Source organism: Gigantopelta aegis, chromosome 8, assembly GCF_016097555.1.
Source record: "Gigantopelta aegis isolate Gae_Host chromosome 8, Gae_host_genome, whole genome shotgun sequence".
NCBI lineage: Eukaryota > Metazoa > Mollusca > Gastropoda > Neomphalida > Peltospiridae > Gigantopelta > Gigantopelta aegis.
In genome coordinates this window covers 22,028,502-22,053,009 of record NC_054706.1, presented here as the reverse complement: position 1 = coordinate 22,053,009, position 24,508 = coordinate 22,028,502, and the positions used below count along the sequence as shown (strand labels likewise).

Sequence of the window (24,508 nt, the reverse complement as noted above, 5' to 3'; positions counted from 1 at the left end):
AAAAAATAATACAAAATTGTGATATATCTTTTGAAATATTTCTTTGATGATTACAAGTAGGTTGACTTTGTAGTATTTAAATAACCGATTGGTTTGAAGTTACTGTACTTGTTATATTTAGTATGTATTAACAACTCTGCACAAGTGGTATACCGCAACGTTTATAACAGCGAAATGAGGCGGTGCTCTAGCATGAGGGTGGCGAACTGATATTTTTTTGTGGTCGACCTATAATGATTTTTTTTGTAGGTTACATACTAAGCAAGAGTACTCCTAGCAACAAGTAGACATATGACCCTCTCGATATTGATATATTTTTTTCTCAGAATACACTATGACATAGAAATTAATTGAACAGCATGGAGTAATTAATGGTGGTGTGGAACCTACAGAAATCCCTTCTTAGCTACGATAACTGTTCTTTATCCCTTAACTTACCTATAATAGCCATGTCATATACTCATTTGATATTTACCAGTATTGACTCGGTTAATGATGTTTTTCTGTCAATGGGTCTTTTGTTTACAGCCCAAAATACTTATATACCTCAGCGAAATGTTTTGATGAGATTTAGTTGAAATGAGTGACGTCATATTCCCTGTGAGGCGACTTCCGAACAATGCTTTACTAAATATAAAATCAAAATTGTATTTTAGAAGTGTTATAAGTTGAATAGTATCAACCTTGTCCAGTTAATCGGTACTTGTCTCGGTAGAGCCTCGACAAATATCCATTAACATAGACTGGGTTGATATTTTCCATATTAAAGGGACTGTCTTGAGTTTCCTGCATTGTAAGATGTTTCCAACTAATAAAATCTTTTAACGTCTAAAAATACGCATAAAATATATGTTCTTGTTTTGAATATCAGTGTCTGTATATTCAATGCGTTTCTGGTCGTCTTAATATTTGTAACAAGTCCAAACTGGATTTTGTCTTCAAATAATTTCGTACGTACAAAAAACCCAAACATTATGGAAATAAAATTAAATTTAGCCTAGTAAAATACTAGAACGACGAGAAACACATTTAATATACAGCCACTAATATTTTATGCAGAAAAAAAAAATTTGATATGTAATTACGGTCGTTAAAAAGTCTCTGTTAGTCGACATCATCTTAAACATTATTGCAGCAAACTCAGGACTGTCCCTTTAAAAGATACCCGTGACGAATCTCCAATATTTGGAGATTGAATGTTGTGTTTTTTCCCAGATGCTCGGAGACGAAGACAGGTTCTGTCGTACGAGGACCAGCTGATTCGGAAGATCCTCAACAAGTACAAGATGCGAGGCAAGTACAGCCGCCCCGTGGCCAAGTTCAACGACACGATCACTGTCTACTTCGCCCTGCAGATGACGCAGATCATGGACCTCGACGAGCAGGACCAGATACTCACACTCAACATCTGGGACCAGTATGTACGTATGGGGCCAGGGTGTACGTATGGGCCCAGGGTGTACGTGTGGGACAGGGGTGTACGTGTGGGACCAGGGTGTACATATGGGACCAATGTGTACGTATGGGACCAGTGTGTACATATGGGACATGGGTGTATGTATGGGACCAGGGTGTACCCATGGGACCAGGGAGTACGTCTGGGACCAGGGAGTACGTCTGGGACCAGGGCGTACGTATGGGACCAGAGTGTACGTATGGGGGGGGGGGGAGAGTACGTATGGGACCAGTGCGTACGTATGGGACCAGAGTGTACATATGAGACCAATATGCACGTATGGGACCCGGGTGTACGTAGGAGACCACTGTGTACGTATGATACCAGTGTGTACGTATTATAACAGTATGCACGTATGAGACCAGTGTGCACATATTAGACCAGTGTGTAGGTATTAGACCAGTGTGTGCGTATGAGACCAGTGTGTATCTATGGGACCAGTGTGTGCGTATGAGACCGGTGTGTACGAATAAGACCAGTGTGTACGTATGGGACCAGTGTATACGTATGCGAACAGTGTGTACGAATAAGACTAGTGTGTACATATGAGACCAGTGTGTACGCATGAGACCAGTGCGTGCGTATGGGAGCAGTGTGTACGTATGCCACCTGTGTGTACGTATGAGACCAGTGTATACGTATGAGACCAGTGTATACGTATTAGATATGTATGTACATGTGAGACAAGTGTATACGTATGAGACCAGTGTATACGTATTAGATCTGTATGTACATGTGAGACAAGTGTGTACGTATGAGACCAGTATGTACGTATGAGACGTGTGTACCTATGAGACCAGTGTATACGTATTAGACCAGTGTGTACGTATGAGACCAGTGTATACGTATTAGACCAGTGTGTACGTATGAGACCAGTGTATACGTATTAGACCAGTGTGTACGTATGAGACCAGTGTATACGTATTAGACCAGTGTATACGTATTAGACCAGTGTGTACGTATGACATCAGTGTGTGCGTATGGGAGCAGTGTGTACGTATAAAACCGGTGTGTAAGTGTGAGACCACTGTGTAAGTGTGAGACCAGCGTGTTCGTATGAGACCAGTGTGTACGTGTGAGACCAGCGTGTACGTATAAGACCAGTGTGTAAGTGTGAGACCAGTATGTAAGTGTGAGACCAGTGTGTAGGTATGAGATCAGTGTGTACGTGTGAGACTAGTGTGTACTTATTAGACCAATATGTACATATGCGATCGGTGTGTACATATTAGACCGGTATGTGCGTATAAGGCCAGTATGTACGTATTAGACCAGTACAAGTGTGAGACCAGTGTGTAAGTGTGAGACCAGTGTGTAGGTATGATACCAGTGTGTACGTGTGAGACCAGTGTGTACGTATTAGCCTAATATGTACATATGCGACCGGTGTGTACATATTAGACCGGCGTGTACGTATAAGATAGTGCGTACGTATTAGACCAGCGTGTATGTGTGAGACAAGTGTGTACGTGTAAGACAAGTGTGTAAGTTGAGACCAGTGTGTAAGTTGAGACCAGTGTGTAAGTGTGATGCCAGTGTGTACGTGTGATACCCATGTGTACGTATGATACCAGTGTGTTCGTAATGGACCAGTGTGTACGTATGAGACTAGTGTGTACGTATGAGACCAGTGTGTACGTATGGAACCAGTGTGTTCTTATTAGACCAGTGTGTACGTATGAGACCGGTGGGTACCTAGTAGACCGGTGTGTGCGTATAAGGCCAGTACGTATTAGACCAGTGCAAATGTGAGACCAGTGTGTAAGTGTGAGACAAGTGTGTACGTATGGGACCAGTGTGTATGTATGGGACCAGTGTGTACGTATGAGACCAGTGTGTACGTATGAGACTGGTTTGTACGTATAAAACCGCTGTGTGAGTGTGAGACCAGTGTGTGAGTGTGAGACCAGTGTGTGAATGCGAGTCCGGTGTGTTAGTATAAAAACAGTGTGCAAGTGTGAAACCAGTGTGTAAGTATGAGACCAGTGTGTCCGTGTGAGACCAGTGTGCGCGTATAAGGCCAGTATGTACGTATTAGACCAGTGCAAGTGTGAGACCAGTGTATAAGTGTGAGACAAGTGTGTACGTATGAGACCAGTGTGTACGTATGAGACCAGTTTGTACGTGTGAGACAAGTGTGTACGTATGAGACCAGTGTGTACGTATGAGACCAGTTTGTACGTGTGAGACAAGTGTGTACGTATAAGACCAGTGTGTACGTATGCGACAAGTGCGTACGTGTGAGACCAGTTTGTACGTGTGAGACCAGTGTGTACGTATAAGATAGTGTGTACGTATTAGACCAGCGTGTATGTGTGAGACAAGTGTGTACGTGTAAGACAAGTGTGTAAGTTGAGACCAGTGTGTAAGTTGAGACCAGTGTGTAAGTGTGATGCCAGTGTGTACGTGTGATACCCATGTGTACGTATGATACCAGTGTGTTCGTAATGGACCAGTGTGTACGTATGAGACTAGTGTGTACGTATGAGACCAGTGTGTACGTATGGAACCAGTGTGTTCTTATTAGACCAGTGTGTACGTATGAGACCGGTGGGTACCTAGTAGACCGGTGTGTGCGTATAAGGCCAGTACGTATTAGACCAGTGCAAATGTGAGACCAGTGTGTAAGTGTGAGACAAGTGTGTACGTATGGGACCAGTGTGTATGTATGGGACCAGTGTGTACGTATGAGACCAGTGTGTACGTATGAGACTGGTTTGTACATATAAAACCGCTGTGTGAGTGTGAGACCAGTGTGTGAGTGCGAGTCCGGTGTGTTAGTATAAAAACAGTGTGCAAGTGTGAAACCAGTGTGTACGTATGAGACCAGTGTGTCCGTGTGAGACCAGTGTGCGCGTATAAGGCCAGTATGTACGTATTAGACCAGTGCAAGTGTGAGACCAGTGTATAAGTGTGAGACAAGTGTGTACGTATGAGACCAGTGTGTACGTATGAGACCAGTTTGTACGTGTGAGACAAGTGTGTACGTATGAGACCAGTGTGTACGTGTGAGACAAGTGTGTACGTATAAGACCAGTGTGTACGTATGCGACAAGTGCGTACGTGTGAGACCAGTTTGTACGTGTGAGACCAGTGTGTACCTATAAGGACAGTGTGTACGTATGATACCTGTGTGTACGTATAAGACCAGTGTGTACGTATGGGACAAGTGTGTACGTATGAGACCACTGTGTACGTATGCGACACGTGTGTACGTGTGAGACCCGTATGTACGTAATGGTAAATTAACACTAAGAAAGTTAATTTAAATTGTGCTGTCTCAAAATGTATTCTGGACAACCTGTTGTGCTTATTTAGACTATTTATATTTGTTTTGTATTGCTCCATGAGACCAGTATGTGCGTATGGGACGTGCTAATTGTGAGGAGGAACAACACACAGAGTTTGTCTTCTGGACAATTTGGTTTTCACTGATTTCTTCACGTTTTGATATAAAGATATTTTTCAATGATTTTTAAGTGTACAGTCATAGATGTTCCAACTGTATTGTCTCGACGTGTATTCTGGACCATCTGTTTTGACTACTGATACTAATATGACTGTTTTGTACTTATCTACAGGCTGTATTAAAAATATATATTTAATTGTTTATATTGCGTACAATTTGCATTCAAACGTAAATATTTTGTAGTACATTATAGTAGTAAAGCAAAGCAAATTTATATCGCCCGAATCCACCACCTATAACATAATTGTCGCCTGAAACATCTTCAGAATAATTCAATGTTTCTCGAACGGATCTAGTACAGTCAGTGGAGCGCTCACCTGGGGCGCTAGGGTCGTTGGAAGGAAGGAAGGAAGGAAATGTTTTATTTAACGACGCACTCAACACATTTTATTTACGGTTATATGGCGTCAGACATATGGTTAAGGACCACACAGATATTGAGGGAGGAAACCCGGTGTCGCCACTTCATGAGCAACTCTTTTTGGGTGTATACTACCAAATCAAATCCCATAGACGACAATAGTAACATATGCGGCTAAAACTGCTACCTGCAACGTATCAACCGACATAAACGCCACGGATATAAATACTACCACCCCTTACACTTAAAGTGAATCAGAAAAAAATGGGGGTCAAGCTGCTCGTTTCTGAGATAACGGGTAGCGTCTATGACTACCCTAGTTTCGGACAAAATTCGAGTACTTGTTTTTACAGGTACCCCATACATGTTTCAAGCACAAGGCTACTTGACACATTGGCACTAGATGAAATAAAATTGCACATTTATTTTACCCAGATGAAACTGTTATTTTTTACAACCAACACACTCACATTTATAACCAATCACAGGACTTGTGGTGTTCACTTCTCTATCAAAAGTTGGGTGCACCTCGAACTTTGACCCAGCCGGAAGTTATTTGGTATAGTACTACCTTTTCGATTAGCAGCAAGGGATCTTTTATATGCACCATCCCATAAACAGGCTAGCACATACCACGTCCTTTGGTGTAGCGGTCGTGGTGCACTGGCTGGAGCGAGAAATAGCCCACTAGGGTCGTTGGATCCATCATCTGATTGACTTTATTCCAGTTCCAACAAGCGCGCCACGTCTGGTATATCAAAGCCCGTGGTATGTTTTGTCCTGTCTGGGAAAGTATATATAAAATATCACGTGATGCTAATGTAAAACTGTAGAGCTTTTCCACTCTTAGAATTAACAAATTGTTGTCATCAAATAGCCAAGGATTCATTTATCAGTGAGCTCTAGTTGTGTCGTCTAACAAAACAAACTCCAACTTTGTTCCTGGCACAGTCCTGGCGTTCCGTTGTTTTCTTTTACCTGTGTTTTTTTTTATGTGACGTGTCGTTGATATTCCTAGGTGTGGCAGGACAATGACGTCAAGTGGAACAAGTCTGAGTATGGTGGAGTGGACAAAGTGAGGATTCCCTGGAACAAGATCTGGCTTCCTGACATAAAACTACACAACTAGTGAGTTACTCAAATACACTACTAGTGAGTTTGTCTAATACACAACTAGTGAGTTAGTCTAATACACAACTAGTGAGTTAGTCTTAATACACTACTTGTGAATTAGTCTAAATACACTACTAGTAAGTTAGTCAAATACACTACTAGTGAGTTAGTCAAATACACAACTAGTGAGTTTGTCTAATACACAACTAGTGAGTTAGTCTAATACACAACTAATGAGTTAGTGTAATACACAACTAGTGAGTTAGTCAAATACACTACTAGTGAGTTAATCAAATAAACAACTAGTGACTTAGTCAAATAAACAACTAGTGAGTTAGTCTAAATACACTACTCGTGAGTTAGTCAAATACACTACTAGTGAGTTAGTCAAATAAACAACTAGTGAGTTAGTCTAAATACACTACTAGTGAGTTAGTCTAAATACACTACTAGTGGGATAATCTAACATACAACTAGTGAGTTAGTCAAATACGTTACTAGTGAGTTAGTCAAATACACAACTAGTGAGTTAGTCAAATACACTACTAGTGACTTAGTCAAATACACTACTAGTGTGTTAGTCAAATACAAAACTAGTGAGTTAGTCTAATACATAACTAGTGAGTTAGTCAAATACACAATTAGTAAATTAGTCAAAATACACAACTAGTAATTTAGTCAAACTACACTAGTGAGGTGGTCTATACAACTAGTGAGTTAGTACACACAACTAGTGAATTAGTCAACACAACTAGTGAATTAGTCTACATACACTGGTACATTATGCTAATTACACAATTAGTACGTTAGTCTAATGCTACACAACTAGTGATTTAGTCTAATTGTACAACTAGTATATTAGTCCAATTATATAACTATTACGTTAGTCGAACTACACTAGTACGTTAGTCTAACTACACAACTAGTACGTTACTTAAACTACACTAGTACATTAAAGAAAATACACAACTAGTATGTTAGGCGAATAGTCTAAATATGATATTACACTAATTGCAACAAACAACAGGCTTTTCCTTAAGTGTTATATAGACTGTAAAAAAAGTTAACTTGTTACACTTACCAAAGTGTGGTTTTTTAGAAGAAAGGACTATTTAAGGACACTACGTTTAAAGTGTAGGATCTGCGTGTGGTGTATGGTAATCATAGCAGCTCTCTCAGTATCTAAGCCACGTGTTTGTCTGTCCGTCTCTTGCTTTCTCTCTCTCTCTTTCACAGAAACACACGCACACGCACACACACACACACACACACACACAGAGAGAGAGAGAGAGAGGGAGAGAGAGAGAGAGAGAGAGAGAGAGAGAGAGAGAGAGAGAGAGAGAGAGAGAGAGAGAGAGAGAGAGAGAGAGAGAGACACACACACACACAGAGACACACACACAGACACACAAAGAAAGTGAGAGAGAGAGAGAGAGAGAGAGAGAGAGAGAGAGAGAGAGAGAGAGAGAGAGAGAGAGAGAGAGAGAGAGAGAGAGACAGACAGACAGACAGACAGACAGAGAGAGAGAGAGAGAGAGAGAGAGAGAGAGAGAGAGAGAGAGAGAGAGAGAGAGAGAGAGAGAGAGAGAGAGACAGACAGACAGACAGACAGACAGACAGAGCTGGGTAGTCTTTCCAGAGTAAAAAGGTTCACGATATAAATTAAAAGAGCTAACCTATAAACCCCCCCACCCCCACCCCACCCCAAAACTACTCAACATGAAACAAATGTAACGGAGGGGAGGTGAGGTAACAAAACCGAAACAAATAAGGACTTCTTTTTTCATTTTGCCCACGAACTAATAATCGGTGTAGTGAAATTAGGCAAATACCTTTAAGATCTTATGGATCAATCATTACCTATCTTCTTTTTGCCTAATTGCCTCCCTTTCTTTCTATCTACCTATTTAGCCACATTTAGAGAATTTCATCAAAACCTGTATTAAATTCAAGTTTCAGGATCGAATATCCTCGGTGGATCTATTCTCTGATTGGGTTGTTCCCCCTAACCAGTACACCACGTCTGGTATATCAACCGTCGTGGTATGTGTTGTCCTGTCTGCTGGAAAGTACATATAAAGATCCCTTGCTGTTAATGTTAAACTAATTTGTGGGTTTCTCTGAAGACTATTTGCCAGAATTATCAAATGGTTGACATCCAATAGCCGATGATTGATTAATCAATGTGCTCTAGTAGTGTCGTTAAAGAAAACAAACTTTAATTATTTCAAGTTTCAGTTATCCAAAGAAAATATAACAAAACTGTGGCTCTTTAATTAACTGTATTTTTCTGAGTTGCGAATTACATTTTGGTGAATTAAAGGGACAGACCCCAGTTTTTAAACACTACAGCATATTTTTCACTCTTAGAGCCGTATATGATCGCTGAAATCAAACATTACTTATATTTTATTGTTTAGATTATTCATTTTCGTATAACCGAAGTGTTTCTGGTCATCCTGATGTTTCTAATATCACAAAATGCATTTTTCGTATTTTAAAAAACACACGTGCATCTGAGAAGTAGCTGTTAATGATTCGAGTTCTAGTCTGTTTTTAAGGATATGTTCTGGTGTTATCGTCACAGACTCTTGTTACTCTCTGTTGTAACTTTATTCAAGTGTGTTACAGGTTTGTAGATTAACTACATTCAGTGTCCATTTTGAAACTATGGTCTGTGCCTTTAACAAAACAATATTCGTCAAATTTAATTTTAAAGCATATTTTCCGATTTGATGAAAGACAGTTTAAATTACACACTAAAATTATTTCATCCAGTGCAGATTACCGACTTGATGAACACAGAAAGGTCCTGTGCGTGTTCGAACACAGTGGTTCTATCCTGTGGATGCCTCAGGCGGTGTACCGAATATCGTGTCCAATAGACGTGACGAACTTTCCCTTTGACGTCCAGAACTGCACCCTCAAGTTCGGCTCGTGGACGTATGACGGGAGCCAGCTAGATCTGAAGTTCCTGGACAACAAGAACTACATCGATCTCACGGCGTATGTTGAGAGCAATTCCTGGATCATCATCGACGTCCCTGCGATACGGAACGTGCAGAAGTACACGTGCTGTCCCGGGACATTCATAGACCTGCGTTACAACCTGATCTTCCAGCGGAGAGCGACCCTCTACAACTACATCCTCATCCTGCCGTGCGTGCTGCTCACATCCATCACTCTCGTCCTCTTCTGGATCCCGCCGGAGTCGCCGGCCAAGATGCAGCTTGGTGAGATATATAACACAGTTAGTTGTGTGGCGTCACAGTTATCGATTTAGAGTTGGCGTGTGCTGTAAATCCCAAAATATCTCTCTTTAGGAAAAGGGGAAAAAATGTTTTCCCAAGAATTAATCAAAATTACTATCGTTAAGCAATGACGGTTATTGAAAGGAGTGTGTTGGTGTTCTGTGTTATATCAGAATGTCAGCGTATCGTGCGGTGTGTGTGTGTGTGTGTGTGTGTGTGTGTGTGTGTTTGGTGGGTGTGTATGTGTGTGTGTGGGTGGGAGGATGGCAAGACAGAAACAGTTGGCCCCTAAAAATGAGAAAACGTATCTTGATATTTTTATCTGCTTCCCCCAAAACAAAAATAATCTTGGGTAGGTAAGTACTTATTGTTGATTTACAATAAAAGATAAACTCTGAATTAACTTATATCCGATCAGAGTGTTTAAAATAGATCAAGGAGTAAAACAAAACATGACATCCGAAGACAATTTTGGAATATTTAAGCGAAAGAAACGTTCTGTCCAAACACGCTGTTCTTGACACATACCTATGATTTGGTCAGTGTGTCCATAACAGGGTTAGACGGTTAGTTATATAAGTGGCTGGTGGGTTTTCCCATTCCCACAGGTCCATTAATCATCAGTCTAAATTGACACGGATACTCTGATGTGAAACCAGAACCTATTGGCCGTAAGACAATTATATTTCAATACATCGGTCTTCCCTTGATATTTTACAAAATTGATTAAAGGCTCTATCTCAAAGGTGCATAGTGAAGGCTTCCAGATAAAATTGTCGATTAATGTTTGCTTTCAAATGTAAACATTGTACCTTCAAATATATGTCCATAAAAAGTACAAGTAAATGATATAATTTAAACTATATTGGAAAGTCTTTAGATAACGACTGACGGAACTGTAATGTAATGTCAGAAGAATGTTGCCGAAACGTTTGCTACCTTAGTTCATCTTTCTTTGACAGTCTTATCTAGCTACCGACAGTCAATTTGCCAGTGTTTGTGTATTTGCCGATTTCATACGACACGATAAAATAAGAATCTGTAGTCCGTCCCACAGGGAACGCCTTTTTTCATGCTATGGAATTTACTACAAATTATTTATTTCTGAGCCGATTGATTTGCAAATTGCACACACATATAGTTTTGTTTTATTTCCAAAACACTTTTACTTTTCATCTTACGTCAAACCAAACTAACATTATTTACAAAACAAACATTTTTAAAGAATGCTGAGACGGATTATAGTCGTATTGAACGCGACTCTGTAAAGACGGTGTGTAATCATATAATTATGATTATTACAATTTCGGTATTCTCGAGTTATTTGTGCAAAGATTATGAGATTGTGTCGGATCGATTGATTTTAGTTATTTATTAAATGAAAGTGAAAATAAAGAAATATTGTAAATTCAACTTGGATGTAGAATGTGTAATTCCCTATGCTCATTGTTTTACTTTTTACATTTATTTTTCCAACGATAATCGACACAGCATTTTAAAATTATTAAAATAAAATTCAGTTTCAGTGAACATATTTTGATACTTAGTTTTCCTTTTTATAGGAATTTATCCACAATTATTTGACAGGGTTCCATGTGTGACGAGATTGGGAAAATTCGTGGAATTTAATCATAATTGGGATTTTTTAAGGCCACTGAATGATACGTTGCACCATTGTTAAATTAATTTAGCAGAACAGACATATTTCTCAAGCACCGACGGGATTCGAACCAACGGGATTCGAACCAACGGGATTCAACTGTAATTACAAAAATGTTTCACACATCACACTGGGAATGTTCACTGCCACTTGCTTTTCAGAAGGGTCCCATGTTTTGTACCACAGAATGTCTAGATAAATCCCTGTTTTCTAAATTAATGTTTACAATGCAATGGTCAGTCGATGTAATGTTGTGTTACTCATGTATGTAATGCATTCGTTAATTGTGCTTTATTTAAAATGTTTGTCAATTTGTTTTAATGTCTGTTTCAGGCCTGACGGTGTTTATAGCGTTTTTCATCTTACTTAAGATCTTAGAAAAAAATTTGCCACCAGGTACATCGACAATGCCTTTACTGGGTAAGAAAATATACTTTCTTATTATCGCATTAATCAGTCGTAAGACTACACGATATTGAACTCAGTTTTATAATTATGTTAAATTAATTTTAATACCTTGGTGTACGGTGTTCGAAAAATCCCAGACTATACTAGCAATTAGGTTTGACTACAATTTCCTACAGAGCTAATGGAATCATAATTGGAATTTATTTTTTTAACGTCTGCAATATGTATTGAGTGACAGCACAGTTAATTCGTAAAAAACCCCACTGGAACAGCATACGCATACGCAACAAAAATCTTCAAAACTGAAAAGTAAAAAAACCCACGGAACAGCATACGCATGCGCAACAAAAATCTTCAAAACTGAAAAGTAAAAAAACCCCCACTGGAACAGCATACGCATACGCAACAAAAATCTTCAAAACTGAAAAGTAAAAAAAACAACCAAACAAATATATTGTAATATCTAATAAAACAAATGCTGTCAAATTAAGTATGTGTACTATTTTTTTCTCACGATCTCAGACTTGATTATAAACTTACTTAAGTTAGTACAGTTGTGTCTATTTAAGAGGTTTAAAATTAATATACAAATATATTGTAATATCTAATAAAACAAATGTCAAATTAAGTATGTATACTATTTTTTTTTCTCACGATCTCAGTCTTGATTATAAACTTACTTAAGTTAGTACAATTGTGTCTATTTAAGAGCTTTAAAATTAGTAAAAAATATAATTTAATCAATCTTGGATCGAAATATTTTGTGTATCGTTATTTTTAAAGATTAAGTTTTTGAGATATATGTTTCTTCCTTCATAAATTTTGTTACAATTAAAAGTACTATTCTGTCTCAATCATGTTTGGACAAAATGGACCAGTATTTTTTTCTCTTGGAATTTTGGGATTGTTATATCTATCAGTTTCAATATTTCAATTATGTGAGCTTGTTCTTAACAAAATATTTATGTTTTATAGGTAGCAAATCTAAATAAGTAGCCCTTGTACAATTATTATATGGGTTACTACATAATGCTAATTTTGTATTGGTGTCACTTTTATGCACGATGTTTTGTTTTCAAATTCGTTTTGACAATATTGTTTAAATTTGTCATCAAATATATATATATTTTGCAGTTAGATTAATGCTTATGTGTTTTTTATAGCTACAAACGAGTGCATTGTATACCTCGATTTACAACCATTTATATGGTTATTTTGATCAGACATAAAGGCTTTCCGTAACAAAGTCCTGTTAGATGTAAATTGTTCAATCCTTATTGTGGCAGTCCTCCTACGGGCTGTGCAGGGGATGAAACATCCTGTTACAGATTTCCCATTTCATTTCAACTTATTTTCGTGCTTATATCCAATTAAGGTTCATACACGTTGTCCTAGGCACACACCTCAGCTATCTGGGCTGTCTGTCCATGACAGTGGGTTAGTTGTTAGTTAGTTAGTGGTTAGTGAGAGAGAAGAGGGTGTAGTGGCCTTAAACCTACCCATTGAGCCCTTAAAAACTCGCTCTGGGATGGAGCCGGTACCGGACTGCGAACCCTGTACCTACCAGTCTGTAGTCTGATGGCTTAACCACTGCGCCACCGAGGCCGGTGAGATCTCCCAGTGGAGTAGCAGTCCTCCTAAGGTTGAGCACCTGATAGTGAATCACTTCGCCTAACGTCTTTCATTAGTTATTGTCAATTATTAAATTCACTGTAAACATAACACCACGAAACATTTGTTGCGTTTGTTCTGCGTTTCAGTATGTGTATACCCGTTCTCGTCAGATTGTAACGTCGATCAACCTGGGTAGACGTTATCCATACACTGACCCACAGTCAGAGGCGGGACGTAGCCCAGTGGTAAAGCAATCGCTTGATGCGCAGTCGGTCTGGGATCAATCCCCGTCGGTGGGCTCATTGGGCTATTTTGTCACTCCAGCCAGTGCATCTCTACTGACACATCAAAGGCCGTAGTATTTGCTATCCTGCCTGTAGGATGGTGCATATAAAAGATCCCTTGCTACTAATGGAAAAAAATGTCGCGGGTTTCCTCTCTAAGACTATGTCAGAATTACTAAACGTTTGACATCCAATAAATCAATGCGATCTAGAAGTGTCATTAAACAAAACAATACTTTAACTTTAACTTTTGATCTTCTGTTTAGATATATAAAACCGTGGTATATAATTTTCGGTTTGTGCCAACTATGGTATGAATGATTCGCAGCAGCATATCCACGTGGTAGAGGTGACAGAAGTGTAGTTGCCTTCCTCCCAAAATACGCCAATCAGTGTTCCTTTTGGTTTAGACCTTTTTTATCTGTGAAAAACGTCCTATACCACAATACCACGTTCTTTGTTACTGCCCACATCTAGTTACTTTAAACTAAGCGCGGCTTGATATGGCAGTAATACGTTTGGAACTCGACAGCCAATGGTTTGTGGTGTGGTAAATAAAACAATGAATCATATTCATATATTTAACTGTGCTTAACAACCAACATCCGATTTGTATTTTTTTTTGTTGTGGTGCGTTAAACATTCATTCAATTTCTGATCGGGTTTCCCCCGTCTCAGTCAGTGTCTGTCAAAAGCAGTGGTATGTGTTATTATGTCTTTGGGAATGTGTATATAAAAGAATATGCTGGTAATGAAAATAAATGTAACAGGATTCGTCTAAGACTATATGTAAGAATTACCAAATGTATGACAACCGATAGTCGGTGATTAATAAATCAATTTACTTTAATGGTTTTGTTAAAGGGACATTCCTGGGTTTGCTGCAATTTTTAAGATGTTATCAACGAACAGATACTTTTTAACGATTGTTATTACATTGTATATTGTCCTGCATAAAATATTAGTACCTGTATCTTAGACGTGTTTCTGATCGTTCTAACATTTTTTTCGTACGTACGAAGTTATTTGAAGAAAAATCCAGTTTGGGCTTCTTACAAATATTAAGATGACAAGAAACACATTGACTATATAGACACTGATATTCTAAACAAGAAAATATATTTAATATGTAAGTTTAATTGTAGAAATATTTTATTAGTCGGAAACATCTTACAAAGCAGCAAACTCAGGAATGTCTCTTTAAACAAACAAATGTTTATATTCCATTAATCCATTTAGTAAATTAATAATATTACATTTTCTCATATTTGCTATGTTTCTAATGTTTGTAATTCCAGACACGTATTACTGTGTGAACATGATCCATTTCATGGTGACAGCTGCATTCACCGCTGATGTTAGCTGCTCACTCGATGAGCTTGAGACTGGGAACCCTTGACTAACATTCCTTTCTTCTACTTATTTATGTTTCTAATGTTGATAATTTCAGGCACTTACTACTGTCTGAACATGATCCTCATCACCCTGTCTGTGTTTCTAAACGTCCTCGTGGTCAACCTGGCAGCGTATGGACACAGAGCCAACCTCCCAGCTCCTGCGAAACAGGTGAGTCTTCTAGGACTTGTGATACCCTCGATTCAAAACGTGGTCTAGCTAGACATATAATGCGAATTGCATACAACGTGAGACCAGATTAAAGCCTGGTTCCAGTAAAGTCTGGTTCGTCGCAAATCGCTGCAGACCCATCAAATACAAATTACTGATGGTTTGTCATGTTCTGTGGCGAGTTACAGAACTGGGAATTATATAGATCTGTAGATGGGTGATACATTTGCCAAACAAATCTAAAAAGAAACAAAAATAAAAGCAACAAAAAAAAGCCAAAAAACAAACCAAAAAACCCCAAAACAACCCACCAACAAACAACCCCCCCCCCAAAAAAAAAAAAAAAAAAAAAAAGAAAGAAAGAAAGAAAAACCAACAAAAAAACAACAACCCCAAAACCAAACAAGAAATAATAAAAAATAAAAAACAATCAGTGACTTGCTGGTGAAATACTTAAGGGCATATTTTGGCGAGTGTAGGCGTTCTTGTTATCACAATACTGTATAATGGAGTAATGCAACGTCAAAGCGGTGTTAACCAGCCACCGAAAAATGTATCAAAACGTTAGCTTTTAAGACGAGTGGCTACTGAATGGAAGTTAGTTTATACTATATTAGTTTGGGATAAGTCAAATGTGGCCACTTAACACAGATAGCTGCTAAGCACAAGAGGCTGCTGGAGCAGGTTTGACTGTTCTTACTTTTTCATTGTAGTTTAGATTTTATATCTAAACGCGGGCGGGACGTAGCCCAGTGGTAAAGCGCTCGCTTGATGCGCGGTCGGTTTGGGATCGATCCCCGTTGGTGGACCCATTGGGCTATTTCTCCTTCCGTCCAGTGCACCACGACTGGTATATCAAAGACCGTGGTATGTGCCATCATGTCTGTGGGATGGTGCATACAATAGATCCCTTGCTACCAATGGGGAAAAATGTAGCCGGTTTCATCTCTGAGACTGTACGTCAAAATTACCAAATGTTTGACATCCAATAGCCGATTATTAATAGTAGTGTCGTTAAACAAAACAAACTTTACATCTTTAAAAACATACCCACATGCCTGTTTAAATTGAACTCTTTTTTAGGTTCTCTTTGATGTGTGTGCCAGACTTCTGATGATGGGAGGTGTCTGAGCCAGTTTAATAAACTAAACTCTTTTTTTAGGTTCTCTTTGATGTGTGTGCCAGACTTCTGATGATGGGAGGTGTCTGAGCCTGTTTAATAAACTAAACTCCTTTTTTAGGTTCTCTTTGATGTGTGTGCCAGACTTCTGATGATGGGAGGTGTCTGAGCCTGTTTAATAAACTAAACTCCTTTTTAGGTTCTCTTTGATGTGTGTGCCAGACTTCTGATGATGGGAGGTGTCTGAGCCTGTTTAAACTAAACTCCTTTTTTAGGTTCTCTTTGATGTGTGTGCCAGACTTCTGATGATGGGAGGTGTCTGAGCCTGTTTAAACTAAACTCCTTTTTTAGTTTCACTTTGATGTGTGTGCCAGACTTCTGATGATGGGAGGTGTCTGAGCCTGTTTAATAAACTAAACTCTTTTTTAGTTTCACTTTGATGTGTGTGCCAGACTTCTGATGATGGGAGGTGTCTGAGCCTGTTTAATAAACTAAACTCTTTTTTTAGGTTCTCTTTGATGTGTGTGCCAGACTTCTGATGATGGGAGGTGTCTGAGCCTGTTTAAACTAAACTCCTTTTATAGGTTCTCTTTGATGTGTGTGCCAGACTTCTGATGATGGGAGGTGTCTGAGCCTATTTAAACTAAACTCCTTTTTTAGTTTCACTTTGATGTGTGTGCCAGACTTCTGATGATGGGAGGTGTCTGAGCCTGTTTAATAAACTAAACTCCTTTTTTAGGTTCTCTTTGATGTGTGTGCCAGACTTCTGATGATGGGAGGTGTCTGAGCCTGTTTAATAAACTAAACTCCTTTTTAGGTTCTCTTTGATGTGTGTGCCAGACTTCTGATGATGGGAGGTGTCTGAGCCTGTTTAAACTAAACTCCTTTTTTAGGTTCTCTTTGATGTGTGTGCCAGACTTCTGATGATGGGAGGTGTCTGAGCCTGTTTAATAAACTAAACTCTTTTTTAGTTTCACTTTGATGTGTGTGCCAGACTTCTGATGATGGGAGGTGTCTGAGCCTGTTTAATAAACTAAACTCTTTTTTTAGGTTCTCTTTGATGTGTGTGCCAGACTTCTGATGATGGGAGGTGTCTGAGCCTGTTTAAACTAAACTCCTTTTATAGGTTCTCTTTGATGTGTGTGCCAGACTTCTGATGATGGGAGGTGTCTGAGCCTGTTTAATAAACTAAACTCTTTTTTAGTTGAACTTTGATGTGTGTGCCAGACTTCTGATGATGGGAGGTGTCTGAGCCTGTTTAATAAACTAAACTCTTTTTTTAGGTTCTCTTTGATGTGTGTGCCAGACTTCTGATGATGGGAGATCTCGTGAAGCCTCTTCAGCAGGACAAATCACGAGACGAGGCTGTAGAGTCTAGTATTGCTGATGTGACTGCTGACAACGCGATTAGCCAGGACCCTAAAGCTCCTGTAGACGTTCTACCTCCTCCATCAAAGGATACGCTGAACCAGTTGGGCCACCTGACGGCGATAGACAAGAAGTTGTGTGAGATGAAGGACTTCACGAAGATCTTGAAGCGAAGAATCTCAGACAAAGACAGGCGAGAGACTTTAATCAAGGAGTGGAAGGCCATCGCGTTGATACTGGACCGGATCTTCTTCGTCTTCTATCTCCTGTTCATATTTAGCTGCTTGGTTGTGATACTACCCATGCTGACGTACACAAAAATACCCGAGAATACCATGTTAAAAATCGCCAAAGGTGAAACCTGAATCTCGCTAATAAAACTGTGATTGCTTATTTGGCATAGAACAATTGGAACATATTGTTGTCGCATGTTGTGACAGTGATCCCCCCACCCATACCCCCATTTCTCAACGAAAAAATACTAAAGCTGATATAAAATGGGCATTCCTGTTTTAACCGTGATTCTTGCGTGCACACTGGACTCTCCTTTGTACAGAGATACATTAGTATACATATACTACCATGATCGCGATTATGCAAAGTTTGATAGTCCCATTGTGTACATAGCTCTGTGATGTATGATAGGGTAACATAAGTGAAAATATTCTTGTTTGTATCGTGCGAAATTACTGTAATGTTGGTTGTATGAATAATGAATCAAATTATGACTGTGATCGTGTATAACATGATGATCAAAGGAGGTTAAGTTGACCAACTAAGGTCAAGTTGACCTAAGACAAAATTTATTATTTGATGTCAAGTTGACTTAAGGAAAACCGTATTGCTAGGTCAAGATGAACTATGAAAACCTATTATATCTGAACCGGAACACGGAAATCGTGCTTGAATTCCCAGTAGGTGTCTCTCATTCTGTTTGTTTGTCTGTCTGCCAGTTTATATGTCTATCTGCTTGTGTTTTCTGTTTGTCTGAGTGGTAATGTATTAAAAGCAATACCCATATTTTATGTCAACATATTATGTACTATGAATTCAACGATTTAAAACTACGTGTAATTTTACATTATAATTTAACAATGGAAATTCGATATACGCTTTCATAACAAACTAGAGATGGACGTGCATCGACAGGTGTGAATATATCTACCATAGAATTACACCAGGGACTAGCTAACATATCTACGTGTGCATTGCGAATGTATGTAAGGGACAATGGCCCGTCTAACGAAACAACAGTCCATTGCAAATGTCTTCTGTGCTGTTATATTTCATCATTCATCTATGCAAAATATCACGCACACTAGTTCATTAACTGAAACAGATACTGGAAGACTGTACATATTTAACCACATCATCACTGTGTTATCACCGTGTATTGTTTAGTGTACACGCTGAAAAAGATGAACGTGTCTGTATCCATGCAGTTTCGTGCTTAAAGCTGCAGACTTTCTCCCACATTTTGGGCGGGACGTAACCCAGTGGTAAAACGCTCGCTTGATGCGCGATCGGTCTAGGATCGATCTTAGTGGGGGCAGGGGTGGTGGGGTGGGGGGGGGGGGGCTATGGGGCTATTTCTCGCTCTAGCCAGTGCACCACGACTGGTATATCCAAGGCCGTCGTATGTGCTATCATGTCTGTGGGATGGTGCATATAAAAGATGCCTTGCTACTAATGGAAAAGTGTCTTTCATCTCTTTGACTGTGTCAAAATGACAATATGTTTAACATCCAATAGCCGATGATTAATGTGTTCTAGTGTTATCGTTAAACAAAACAAAACAGACCAAAAAAAAATCCCTTAGTTTATATTTTCTAGTAGATACTCAGAACAATTAATTAAGTTTTTGATAGTGTCATAATATGTTTGCAAGTTTTGATCACAAATAAATTCTAGACGTTGTTTGAGAACATTGTGATCAATGTTAACACGCTTTGTATATTTTGCCTTATTATTGTCTTAGATATCTCTGATATTTCCACAGTATCTGATATTTGTCAGTGATAAACTGTTCTAGTTACATGACATTTCTACGTTTCTAGGTCACGTTGTTCCAGTGTCCGTATTTTGTGGTGTTCCATAGAAACAAGATAATTGTTAAAACAATAGTTTAATAGGCTACGTCCTAAACTTTCAAGATCTGATTTACAATTGAACGAATGACGCAAGGGTCGTGCAACGATTTGTATTTGTAGTGTTAAAAAGGTGCGAATGTATGATTAGGAAACCGAATGGCGGTGTAACCGCTGTTTTCGCCCCCATCCCCCGAATCTCTGCATTAATTTGTCTCCAGTATGTGAAGACATGATCTGATCAAACGGCTCTTTGTTATGTTTGTTTTACATGGTCAGGAAATCAACGAAAATCACCGTATCACAATTAAAATGATTGCACGTGAATGTATGTCTGGTGTAATTAAGCAATAAAATGTACTGCTTTACGGGTGGTGTTGTTTGTTCACAAAATTCAAATTCAGAGCCTAAAACGAGGACATATGTTGAGCGAAATCTGCTTCTATCAAGGATTGGGCGGTAAAGATTTCTACAAAGACACATTATCACAAATGAGTAGCTTAAAGGAATGGCGATCGCTGATGACCTGTTCAAATACAAGGAAGGAGATGTTATATTTAACGACGCACTCAACACATTTTGTTTACGGTTATATGGCGTCAGACATATGGTTAAGGACCACACAGGTATTGAGAGAGGAAACCCACTGTCGTCACTTCATGGGCTACTCTTTTCGATTAGCAGCAAGGGATCTTTTATATGCACCATTCTATAGAGAAGATAGTACATACCACGGCTTTTGATATACCAGTCGTGGTGCACTGGCTGGAGCGAGCGCTGTATCACTGGGCTACGTCCCGCTCTCAAAATTTCAATAAAGACACAGTATCACCAATGAGTAGCTTAACGGATTGGCGATCGCTGATGACCTATTCAAATACAAATGCTAGAAACATTTAATATCATACTACTTTGCAGCGCTTTTAGTCCAGTAGAAAACTGACCACATGTGTTAAATATTAACTATATCATGTTTGTGATTATTCAGTCCATGTCTTTGCTGTTGGACAATATCCAGTTACTTCAGTGTTTATTCAATATATTTAGTCCTAATATCCGATTCAAATGTCCAATCAAGAGAATCAACATTAGTCGTTGGAGAGCTCGACTGAGGTGTTGGGTCAAACCTCGTCAGTCGAATCAGCGGAATCAATCAAATAAGTTTGTTTTGTTTAACGACACCACTAAAGCACATTGAATTATTAATCATCGGCTATTGGATGTCAAACATATGGTTATTTTTGACAGTCGTAGAGAGGAAACCCACTAAATTTTTTCATTAGTAGCAAGGGATCTTCTATATGCACCATTCCACAAACAGGATAGCACATGTCGCGGCCTTTGACATACCAGTCGTGGTGCACTTGGCTGGAGCGAGAAATAGCCTAATGCGCCCACTGACGGGAATCGATCCCAAACCGACCGCACATCAAGCAAGCGCTTTACCACTGGGCTACATCCCGCCCTCTGTGGACATGACAACTACACAACCAATGGTGGTGATCCACGACATCACTCTACCAAGCTATATTATCACAAACAACACTGGTGTGTTTAAGAAACCAGCGGTCGCGAACAATTTGACTGGAGCCATCTTTCTCTATCCATCCACGTCTAACGGTAGGCGCATCCCCCCCCCCCCCCCCCCCCAAAAAAAAAAAAAAAACCCGCACAAGAAACCCCCCAAAAAACAAACAAACAAACAAACAACAAAAACCCTCCACCCAGCTACCGAGCTATCGCGATCGTTTGCCCTTCTGAACGAGCCACTGGTGTCTTTTCTTTTATTACGCTTATTGGTGACCTTCTGTTAACAGGGCATCGTAGCCTATCTATCTTCAATGAGGACAGAGCTGGTTACGGTTATTCAAGGTAGAACTGTGAATGATTATTTTTTCGATTTTAGGAAATTGGCCCGTGTTATGTTTTTGCGCATATTGACGTTTTGAGAAAGAAACCTGACGGCGGGTATTGGTATGGAAATGGAGATTTATAACTGAGAAAGGATCGTCAGTCGTGTGGTAGCCACGGAGAAAAACAAAACAATGGGTGGTGAATTGTTGGTCTTGATGCTTGTTTTACACATTTTGAGAACAGCCGTGTTCTGTTTAATACTTTTTTCTTTTCACCCATATGTCTTGGTAAACACAACTTGGCGAATCGTTTACCTGGCAGTAACACAAGCACACACCGACGCAATGATTCACAAGCACGCACACACATACGACCACCAGACACACGCGCACGTACGCGCGCACCAGCACACACACACGCACCACAACCAGGCACAAATACATATATTGATGCATATTATGCACACACACACACCACCAGACACACACGCACGCACGCACGCGCACACCACACACACACACCACACACACACACACACACACACACGAGTGACCGAGTGTTTACTGTGGTGGTCTGGGAAATGCGTGCTGTTCGGTGCCTATGGTTCGAGTCCTAGCAAAAACGGTATGACAGGCAATTTGTGACGCCTAAAATGATTTATATTTTTGTATGTACTAGTCAAACCCGACTTACATACAATATGTAGATATTCATACATAAATACATACATAACGTCAAACATACTACTTGTTCGTTTCAAAAATACAAACTATTGCTGAACAAATTCCTCTAACACATTACATGCAAACGTTCTGTAAATCTCTTGACACTACTGGCTAAATTCGATTAGCCCTGTGTTAGTTTTCCTGTTCCAGATAACCTTTACTGCATGGTAGATACAAACTGGCTTTCTAATTGGCAATATTTACACAGCCCGTGGTCACAGTTACACGCTCGGTGATTTGGGAACACGCTACAGATAGGTCATTACGTAACAGACTCTGGATTGATCATATGTCTATGAAAAACACACATACGTACGTCGAAACAGATGGACGGATGCATTTTTCGTCGTATCCTTGTAGGCCCCAATGTACCAATTCAGTTCCTATTGCCGATAATGTTATCGTTTACTAATAAAACTGATATAAGCAGCGTATCAACACACCCAGGAAGTACACCAATAAACAGTGTAGCACCTCACATTTTATCTACCTGAAAGAAGAGGGGGTGAGTGGGGGGTCACATATCATTTAAGACATATAATTAATGGGTTTTTTTTAGCAACCCTCATGTTTCTGAAAATCGCAGTTCGATTTTTTGGGGATACCCTCCACTTGTTTCAACCTCTGGTGTATACTGCATAACAAGTGTATAACGCATAACAAGTGTATAACAAATACAAGTATATATTTATTTATTGGCAATGGCTAATAGTATTTACACAAATAATCAATGTCACATATTACTACCAATCACCGCCGCATCGCTAACCGTGACACGGAACTTTCTTCTTTAGTACAAGACAACACGTATAAATTGTAAATACTGGTACTACTACTGCAACAAGCGCTACAAATACTACTACCATTACTACTACTACTACTACTACTACTACTACTACTACTACTACTACTACTACTACTACTACTACCTTTACAACAACAACAACTACTACTACTACTACTACCTTTACTACTACTACCATTACTACTACTACAACTATTACTACTACCATTACTACTACTACTACCTTTACAACAACAACAACTACTACTACTACTACTTCTACCTTTACTACTACTACCATTACTACTACTACAACTATTACTACTACCATTACTACTACTACAACTATTACTACTACCATTACTACTACTACTACCTTTACAACAACAACAACTACTACTACTACTACTACTACTTCTACCTTTACTACTACTACCATTACTACTACTACAACTATTACTACTACCATTACTACTACTACTACCTTTACAACAACAACTACTACTACTACTACTACTACTACTACTACTACTACTACTACTACTACTATTATTACTACTACTACCACTACTTTTACTACTACTAATTCCATTACTACTACCATTATTACTATAACTACTAACATTACTACTACAACTACTGCTACCCTTACTATTACTATTACTACTACTAGAACGACTACTACTACTACTACTACTATTACTACCATTACTACTACTACTACTATCACCATTACTACAACTACTACTATCACCATTACTACTACTACTACTACCATTACTACTACTACTACTACTACTACTACTACTACTACCATTACTACTACTACTACTATCACCATTACTACTACTACTACTACTATCACCATTACTACTACTACTACTACCATTACTACTACTACTACTACTACTACTACTATTACTACTACTACTACTACTACTACTACTACTACTACTACTACTACTACTATACTACTACTACTATTACTACTACTACTACTACTACTACTACTTCTACCTTTACTACTACTGCCACTACTACTACTACAACTATTACTACTACCATTACTACTACTACTACCTTTACAACAACAACTACTACTATTACTACTACTACTACTACTACTATTACTACTTCTACTACTATTACAACTACTACTACTACTACTACTACTACTACTACTACTACTACTACTACTACTACTACTACTACTACTACTACTACTACCATTACTACTACTACTACTACTACTAAAACAATTACTACAACTACTACTATTAAAACCACTACTACTACTACTATTATTATTATTACTACTACTACTACTCCTACTACTACTTCTATCTTTACTACTACTACCATTACTACTACTATAACTATTACTACTA

At 38.9% G+C, this 24,508-nt stretch overlaps 1 protein-coding gene across 2 annotated transcripts in view; it reads left to right on the top strand.

The window, feature by feature from the left end:
- LOC121380063 (neuronal acetylcholine receptor subunit alpha-7-like) overlaps window positions 1–18,690 on the top strand; it is a 43,393-nt gene extending 24,703 nt beyond the window's left edge. For both annotated transcript variants that reach the window (XM_041508805.1, XM_041508804.1), the window contains exons 3-8: window positions 1,216–1,421; window positions 6,305–6,414; window positions 9,178–9,632; window positions 11,644–11,730; window positions 15,067–15,182; window positions 17,586–18,690. In XM_041508805.1, the coding sequence (XP_041364739.1) occupies window positions 1,216–1,421; window positions 6,305–6,414; window positions 9,178–9,632; window positions 11,644–11,730; window positions 15,067–15,182; window positions 17,586–18,035 (1,424 nt within the window). In that variant the 3' untranslated portion in view covers window positions 18,036–18,690. The remainder of the gene's footprint in view (window positions 1–1,215; window positions 1,422–6,304; window positions 6,415–9,177; window positions 9,633–11,643; window positions 11,731–15,066; window positions 15,183–17,585) is intronic.
- Window positions 18,691–24,508: the final 5,818 nt, after the last annotated feature.